The sequence below is a fragment of the Lynx rufus genome, unplaced genomic scaffold (assembly GCF_022079265.1).
Source record: "Lynx rufus isolate CCGP_SWC_20201006 ecotype Redwood Valley unplaced genomic scaffold, mLynRuf1.p SCAF_10, whole genome shotgun sequence".
Classification (NCBI taxonomy): Eukaryota; Metazoa; Chordata; class Mammalia; order Carnivora; family Felidae; genus Lynx; species Lynx rufus.
Window position 1 is genome coordinate 34,054,202 of NW_025814824.1, and position 9,444 is coordinate 34,063,645.

The 9,444-nt window shown below is 35.3% G+C and overlaps 1 protein-coding gene across 1 annotated transcript in view; it reads right to left on the minus strand.

The window, feature by feature from the left end:
* PTPRD (protein tyrosine phosphatase receptor type D) overlaps positions 1 to 9,444 on the minus strand; it is a 318,572-nt gene that overhangs the window by 184,049 nt on the left and 125,079 nt on the right. Inside the window, exons 9-10 of the mRNA XM_047096382.1 lie at positions 9,194 to 9,444; positions 5,445 to 6,026 (exon numbers count right to left, since the gene is read on the minus strand). The exon at positions 9,194 to 9,444 is cut by the window's right edge and continues 19 nt beyond it. Coding sequence (XP_046952338.1) covers positions 5,445 to 6,026; positions 9,194 to 9,444 — 833 coding nt within the window. The remainder of the gene's footprint in view (positions 1 to 5,444; positions 6,027 to 9,193) is intronic.

The following is a 9,444-nucleotide window of genomic DNA, read 5'->3' on the forward strand; positions in this document are numbered from 1 at the left end:
TCACAAACATGAAATATCACAGAGACTGGAAAACCTATCATTGCTAAAATACCTAGTATTTTAATAAGGTACACATTTTAAAATGTATCTAGCATTTTAATAAATTATAACAACAATAAAAGCAGCTGCCAGGATTATAGTGGTGGTAAAACAAAACAAACTTTAAAACAAAGAGTCTGGGGGCGCCTGGGTGGCTCAGTCGGTTGAGCGGCCGACTTCGGCTCAGGTCATGATCTCACGGTCTGTGAGTTTGAGCCCCGCGTCAGGCTCTGTGCTGACAGCGCAGAGCCTGGAGCCTGTTTCAGATTCTGTGCCTTCCTCTCTCTGACCCTCCCCTGTTCATGCTCTGTCTCTCCCTGTCTCAAAAATAAATAAAATGTTAAAAAAAAATTAAAAAAAAAACCAGAGTCTGATTTGTAATTGCTAAAAATATATCATTGATAAAATAAGTATTTAATACACAAACACCTGCACAAATCTTATCAATTGTCATTAAACATCAATAATAAAAAGTAAAATTTTATTATAATTGTATTTACGGCAAGAGCTCCTGGACTCCTTTTAGCTCCTTTGCTGAAACTATTTTAAGAAAGCATTTAAATTGGGCTCATAACTTCAGCAATTGGAAATCAGTCTTTTTCTAGTTTGCTTATTCAGGCCTGTTAACATATATTAATGACATGATTTACTAAGTTCTGGAAACCTAAAACATAATGTCTCTAAATGTCATAGTTTTTTAATAACATTTTTACAATGCCCAGAATTTGGAGTAGAATTTGCTTCTTGAAAAAGTTTAAAGTTGTGACTATTCAGTATTTATTTAGTAAATATACATAATTCTTCTCCTTCGAAAGACCTCTACTATTAAGATATACACATATAAATCAGTAGACTTTTCCCAAGAATCAATTAAATGCACAGAAAAATCAGAGGTCAGATGTGTTTTCTAAAAAAAGAAAAAGACATTAAGATTTAACAGATTTAGAAAGCCTACAAGTAGCATGAACATCAGGCAACATTTTGGTGTATTAGGTTTGAGATATAATTTACTACATTCTCTATCACAGTTTTATTTGCACTTCTTTTATGTAGTATAATTACTGTTTGTTCTTGTTATAATTACCTATACAAGAAAACTATATAAAAAGTCATCTTTCCAAAATGTGTATTCTAATAGTGGAAATCTTCTAGCACAACATAAATTCTTCCCTAGACAATGGCCATATACTGCATTCTCCATATTTTCAAGGTTAAATAGTGGCAAGTGACTGTAATGTAAGGAGTTAAAGCTATGAAAAAATTGGAAGATTAATCGGTGTTTCTAGAAAATAATTATTTTAAGCAAAATATTTTCATATTTAAAACCATGTAAAGATGACTTAATATTATCAACTATATGAATATCACTATTAAGGGGAAATATTATTAACTATAAAATAGATTATATTCTGATTTTCTATATTATCAGAAATACATAAATTTATATCAATCCTCTGTTTATATCAATATGTGTAACAATAATCTTAGATGCGATCAAAAGTGATAGATAACTTTCCTCTTAAACTCCTTTGTTACTAAACACTGTTTCTTCAGAGTCTGATTTTAAACAAAAATAGGATTATTAGTGCCAGGGAATTAAAGATAAGGAAATATAACAAGCATCTTTCAGATATAGTAGACATAGAAGTTTATATATTTGTACATATGAAATTAAAATATACTTGAGGGATTCATACATATAAATCAGTAAATTTTCATAGGTTTGGGAAAGATAAAATTGCAGTGAAAATAATATCCTTAAGTTTTATATAACCTCTCTAAAATAATATTTCATAATGATTTTATGTTTTTGCCCAGCTATGATCCTAAGAAATAGCTATTCAGCAAGAAAAAAAGGAGCAGCTCAGCATTAGTTATATTAGAACTAACATCACTGTATTTGGCAGGTGTCCACCAACATCAAATGGCCTTTGTTAATTAAACCTAGGGAACAGATCAAATCATTGTGCTATTTTGGAAGGTTTTCTTAGCCTATTGATCTTGGCAGGCACTAGTCATTATGTCATTACATATCTTCTCAATCAATAGGTATGAAAAGTACAACTATTACACAAAGTTCTTGGAAATCATGTAAAAATAGTTACACATTGGGAACGACTATTCTAATGCATCTGTAACGCATTCATCCAGAGTTCAGAGTCCCTGGATCACAGTAACTCATGTTATATTATGTCCCTTAGGGACATAGAAAACCAAAATATGGTCTATTTAAACATCAGTCTAGATATTTCAGAAAATTGTGACCAAAGTCATTACTGTCTGTCTTCTCTGTGTTCTGAATATAAGGATTCTCATGATTCCCAAGGATTCTGATGTTTTGATTGAAATTTAGTTTCAGGAACTATTTGGTATCTTAGATAGCTAAATCTTCCTCATATCAGAAAAAACAAGTTATAAAACATTATAGATTTCTGCTTAATTTTGTAGTTAGAAAATTTAGAACCAAATTTAGTGATCAAGTATAATAACCTGTGAAAGGAAGTATTCCTTTCATTACTTTCAGATAAGTTTATTTTTTTAACATCTAAATATTTTTTTACATCTAAATATTTTTACATATAAATAGTTTTGCACTGGGATAATCTAATATTCACCTCAAGTATTTCAGAAGTAAATTACATATAATTCTTAAATAAAGACAGGAGTAAGTGAATATATGTTTCCTGCCTCTATTTATTTACTGAGCACCTGGTTGGCACACACATCTAGCAGGCACTAAAACTATCAAAAAAACAAATTATTATTTTAAAAGTAATAATGCCTTAAAGTAGCTAGGGTGCCTGGATTTAAATTCTGCTTCTCCCCCCAAAAAATAAAAAATAGTAATAAACTCTGCTTTCCCACTTACCAACCTTATGACCCCAAAACAAGTTCCTAAATCTTCGTCAATTCTCAATTCACTTATTGGCAAGTGGGATAATTCCACATCTACCTAATTGGGTAGTAAAATTGATACATTAAGAGTACATAGAAAAGTGCCTGGCATATGTTCACTGTTTTCATTATGAGGATGATTATATATTATTTATTAAGTTATATAATGTTTCTATCCATTACCTAATCTATACCCCTGTTAAGGGTTGAAGCGTATCCCCCCCAAATTCATATGTTGAATTTCTAACCCTCAGAATGTGACCTTATTTGGAAATAAGATTGTTGCAGATGTAATTGTTTAAGGTGAGGTCACTAGGTTGAGCCCTAACCCATGTGACAAGAATCCTTACAAAGGGGAAATCTGGACACAGAGACAAACACACAGGGAGAACTTGATGTGACAATGCTGGCAGAGATCAGGTTTATGCCTCTACAAGGCAAGGAGCAGCCAAGATTGTTAGCAAAGCGCCAGAAGCTAGGAGAGAGACCTGGAAGCCCCCTCGCAGCTCTCAGAAAGAACCAATTCTATGGACATCTTGATCTCAGACTTTTAGCCTCCAGAACGGAGAGACAGTAAATTCCTGTTGTTTAAGCGACCCAGTCTGTGGTATTTCATTACAGCAGCCCTAGACCAAATACAACCTCTAAACTCCATATGGTGGTTATTATTTTATTTTCTAAAGTTTATTTATTTATTTTGAAAGACAGAGGATGAGCACACAAGGAGGGAAGGGGCAGAGAGAGGGAGACAGAGAGAATCCCAAGCAGGCTCCGTGCTGTCAGGGTAGATAGAGCCTGGTGCAGGGCTCAAATGCACAACTGTGACACCCTGACCTGAGCCGAAATCAAGAGTGGGATGCTTAGCCGACTGAGCCACGTAGGTGCCCCAGGTCAATATTATTTTAGATAAGAAAATACGTTCAGAGAAATGAAGTAACTTGTCCCAGGTTATAGAGCTAAAACTGACAGACTGGCATTCAAACTCTGGTTACATTACTCCAAGACCAGAGATTTTTTTAAAAATATCACTATTGAAAAATCAGAAAAATTAAAGGTGATGCATGGGTATATGTTCTTCTTGTGTATTTTATCTCTAAATGGCCATGGAGCTGCTAAAATAGTGCAGTAAAAAATAATCTCATAACAGCTGACCAGCTCTAGTTAACAAAAAGAACAAGAATCACAGATTTCTACATATTCCAATGAGAGGAAAAATAATGTGGAAAAAATAATCTAGTGTTTTTCTGTATATTAATATAGTAAATAAATACAAAAGAACTGCAAGAGCCAAGTAGGGAAGACATATGAATGTTTTTAGGTATAACTGTGATAAAGCGTATTATTTTAGTTATCTTTCATATTATTAGAGAAAACAATAAATCTATGAACAAACCAGTGAGAACCAAATAACAGAATAAAAATAAAACAAAGCCAGGCAGGCTATAAATATGTTCTGACATCTCTAGTAGCCAGGGAAAATAGGTAAACACATTGAGTCATATGATTCATAAAGCATGAAACATGAAGACAACTCAGTGGTTAAACATAGGTTTATCTAGTTTTGACACCTGAAAAAAAATCATTTCCAAGATTACCAATGAGTTATACCTACAGATTATAGCTACTATCTCCAAAAATATAGTTTCTATGTAGAGTCTCAGAACAAACCAATGGCATGCTGCCAAAACACTCAGATGGACACAAGTTATAAGGCATCAGCGCAATAAGAAGCCAAATTAATAGCTCTCAGATGGTCAAGAATAAACTTTAGAAGACAGCTGTTATGTCATATTCCCAAGCCAAGGCAAAATTGATCACTTTGAATCAAAGACCAGAGAGGTTTAATATCTGCTTATGAAAATAAAACCACTGAAAGGGCCGAGTGTTTCTCCACAAAATAGTTTGATGTCTACTCTAATGCCCAATAAAATGAGTCAATGAGGCCCCAAAGTTTGATCTCAGATCTTGATAACTGTCTTTCTCTATCTATGAAGGCATACAAAGAAAAAAAAAACCCTTAGGAGATTATTTTTAGTGGGTAGCTTCCTTTCTTATATTTATAAGACATTTAAATGTCCAAGACCCCCTGGCAAATGATTTTATTTTTAACCTTATCTTGAGCCATCCAATCTTTCACAAGTTAAATAATTTTGTAAAAGTATTCCATCAGAGTCACTACTATAAAGCACCACAGTCCTGTTTCCAAAATGCTGCATGGAGGATGCATTCATCTATCTCACGCAGAAAAATCTTCAAGCCGTTTAGGTACAAATTATAAAAAAATAAAATAAAAATATGCTAAATGCATCCCTCTACTTAAAACTTTATTTAGTCTTTCAGGTGTCCATGCCTGTTTCTTTCCAGATGACTTATCTTAACCTCTCATTTAGAAACTCTAAGTCTCAAAAATTAAAATTCACATTCACTTTGTTCTTTCTCTGTTCACCATTCACACATCTTGGCACCAACTCCTCCCCTCCTTCCCTACTCCCCATCCAAACCAGACTTACCTCCTGTCTGAGTGATGACTTGTATGTCACTTGAAAGAGGACCATCTCCAATTGAGGTAAAAGCCAGAACTTTGACAGAATATGTTTTCTGGGGCACTAAGTTGCCAATAGTAGTGATTTGGCTGTCAGCTACATTATGCTTCATCCAGTTGTTGACATGCTGTGTGGGATCCATTGTATAATAAACTCTGTATCCTTGGATCTGTCCATTTGGCTCCTCAGGCTCCTTCCACTGTACCAAAATGGTGGTTGAACTCAACATCCGCGCCTGGACATCCCGTGGGGCACTGGATGGTGCTTGTTCTGAGGTCTGTGTTAGCACAGGCTCACTGGGAGGTCCCCGCCCAATGTTATTAACAGCAACAACCCTGAATTCATAATCCGAGTAGGGACTTAGTCCAGCGACACTGTAGCGTGTGGTCGCCACCCCATCAATTTCTTTGTAAGGTTCCTCAGAATTTTTAGGTTTATGCTGAATGATGTAGTAAGAGACAGGCTCAGGGTTCCCAGAGTCCCACGTCAATGTGATGCTTGTGGCTGTGCTCTCGGTCACTACGGGCGTTCCTGGAGGTTTGGGTAAGGCTTAGGGGGAGAAAAAGGGACAGTAAGTATCCATCACATGTAAGGTGTTAAAAAGATCTATACACTCTACTACTGGAATGACAGAATTATGTATCTACTGAAGAATAAATTAAAACAAAAGATAGTTTTCTACATGTGTAGGACAGATGCATAGGGGACAAATTTTACTAGAAGCACATTACAGCACTGTATTTTGGGGCTTGTATCCACGTCCATCACTTATTAGCTATGTGATCCTGGATGCACTGCATAGCCTCTTCTTTGCTTTAGTTTTCTCATGTGAGAAATAGGAAAAACTGTATCACTGAACTTGTATGGTACAGTTGGTGAACTGTTTCATGGGTTTGCTGGAAAGACTAATGAGCTACTCCAGTAATGCTCTTAGAATGTATCCAGCACCCTCAAAAAACATTAGTTGCAATTATTACTATTATTATAACCATGACCTTGGCCAACTAGCCCCTTGCTTCAAGAAATAAATGATATAACTAAATACCAACATTGAAAAGAACACAATTTGGAATATATTGAAATGGCATTAAATTGTTACGGAAGAATAATATCCATATTGTTTTCCAGTTGTAAGGCATAGATTATTATTTTTTTACATATAGTAATATAACCTAACCAAGAGGTTTTTTTTTTTTTTAATTTTTTTTTCAACGTTTATTTATTTTTGGGACAGAGAGAGACAGAGCATGAACGGGGGAGGGGCAGAGAGAGAGGGAGACACAGAATTGGAAACAGGCTCCAGGCTCTGAGCCATCAGCCCAGAGCCTGACGCGGGGCTCAAACCCACGGACCGCGAGATCGTGACCTGGCTGAAGTCGGACGCTTAACCGACTGTGCCACCCAGGCGCCCCACCAAGAGTTTTAAGAAAGAATAGTAAATTTAAACTGATTAATTTCAAATTCAGTTTTTTTAGTTAATATTTGAAAATGCTTAACTAAATTACAGTACATTCACAAATAACTTTTTAAAGCAGTTTTGGTCATAATATGTATTCTATACTCAATACCAATAATACCTGAAATTATAGCTACCTGGCAAATATTCACAATTAAATCCATCTTTTAGAGCTCCAATTCTTGACATTTAGCAGAAGAACCTCACTCAAAATGCTACTGATTAACAATACAAACCATCCACACTGGTGACCTCATACTTAAGCATATCACTCTGGAGAATGATTTTGAAAGGTATTTTTAGTAGGGGAGAAAGGACAATCCCATTAGCTAACATTTTGGAAAAAGCTTAGGATATAACACTCAGATGATTAGCCTTTTAGTACCCTTTTCCCTTGTCAACATAAAGGCAAAAAGTACAATACTCAAGTACAATGGCAGCTTTTTAAGAGTAGTAAACTTGTACTTGAATATTGCTCTATCCTCAATACCTAAGCCCAGCAGTGTTAAGCAAATGAATGCCTAACTGAATGAATGAGTCAGTCACTATCTTCCAGTTGCTCTTTTTGTTTTGATTTACTTTTTGACTTCAAGATTTACCCTTATGTTTATTTACTTTTGAGGTGTGGAGGGTAAGGAATGGCAAGAGTCAGGAAAACAAAGATAAGAAATTGAACAAGAATTTCGTTTATGTGACTCCTGATTTTAAATTCTTGAAGGTCTTCACTAAACCTTCAAATATTTAAAGCTGAAATAGTTATTATAGGAGAGGTGATTCAATGTTTGCATTTTACTCTAAGAACTCTAGCATGATAATATTTGGCCAAGGGATTTTACTGAAAATAATAAAAAGATATTTGTTTAAATATTCTGGATGGGAATTTTTCAAAAGAGTAGATGATCCAAATTTTCCCTAGATGTCTTTCTGAATTATTCAGGCAAGTGAAAATATTGCTAATTAAAACTGTGTTTACTGATACTTAGACATTTGTTTGTCACATTTACTGTACAGTATAGGTTTTGTGTCTATAATGTATGGAGAAGTGTGAGTATGCTTAGTACAGTTAAGGATAGGCAATACAATGTCACTATTTTTAAATGACTAAATGTTGACACTGATGTGTATCTTTGTTCTCATGGCATTATTGCTTTAATATGGCATTTATTTGATATATATTCTTGGTGAGGGTATGACACCAATTATAACATGTGCGTTACTTTTTTTAGGATCATACTTCCTGGAAAGCAAAGACAATTTGTGTTCATTTTTGCAATAGCTCCAGACTTTTGCAAGAACCCAGGCATCTTCAGTCTCCCCTTTTTTGCAAAAGTGTTGTAGAATTCTACAAACACTGATAGAACCGATTAGTGGCTCACACACTTACTTCTGTTTTCTTTGTTTCAAAAATATTTGTGGAATATAGAACTTTAGTTATATTTAGTGCACTCATTTAAAGGAAATAACATTTCTTGAGCACTTCATGCACAGAAGGTAAGAGATAAATTTAAAATAGAATATAATGCCACTTACATTTTGATTTTTGTGATAGGAACCATCAAACATTTAAAACATCTATTATTAGACCACATTGATTTAACTATTTATCTTTCTTTTTCTTTTGTCTGCGTGGATTTGAGCATTTATTAATACTTATTTGGCTTTTTCTCATGTCACTCTTGAAATTTTTTTTTCATGTTTATTTATTTTTGAGAGACAGAGAGAGACAGAGAATGAGCAGGGGAGGAGCAGAGAGAGAGGGAGACACAGAATCTGAAGCAGGCTCCAGGCTCGGAGCTGTCAGCACAGAGCCCGGCATGGGGCTCGAACCCACAAACCATGAGATCATGACCTGAACCGAAGTCAGTTGCTTAACCAACTGAGCCACCCAGGTGACCCATCTATCATGTCACTCTTACCAGGATTCTGGATTAATATGAAACCTGTATGCATCAGGTCTATCAAAATGGTTGACTGCATTTAACATTCCTCATTCTGCCTGGCTAGTGCATGGGCCCAGCCTATTGTTAAATATTTTGATGACTATCATTACTTAGGCTGTCAATCCTTTTAATGGAGAATCTGCCTACCTAGCTAGACATGTGTATCCTATATGGTATCATAGATATGATTAGACTTTGGCATCTGAAATACTGAATGATGAATTGATTCCTTTTAGTATTCCAAGGATAGACTCTGTGAAGACATTAGTCAGGTGAGTTGAGTATACCCAGACCCTCAAAGCAAGAACCACTGAGCATACCTTTGACAGTGATCTGTGCTATTGCTTCAATGACACCTAGTGTTGACATGGCAACACAGGTGTAGTTTGCTGACTGTCTTACATCATTCAGTTCCAGTACATTTCTTCCTATTGGCATATCATCTTCAGGTGTCAGATCTTCTGCCCCCAACATCCACTTCACATAAGGCATTGGTGACCCCACGGCCACACAGGTGATATTAACACTTCCACCTGGCATGATTTCATGATTAGTAGGTGGGATAGAGAAT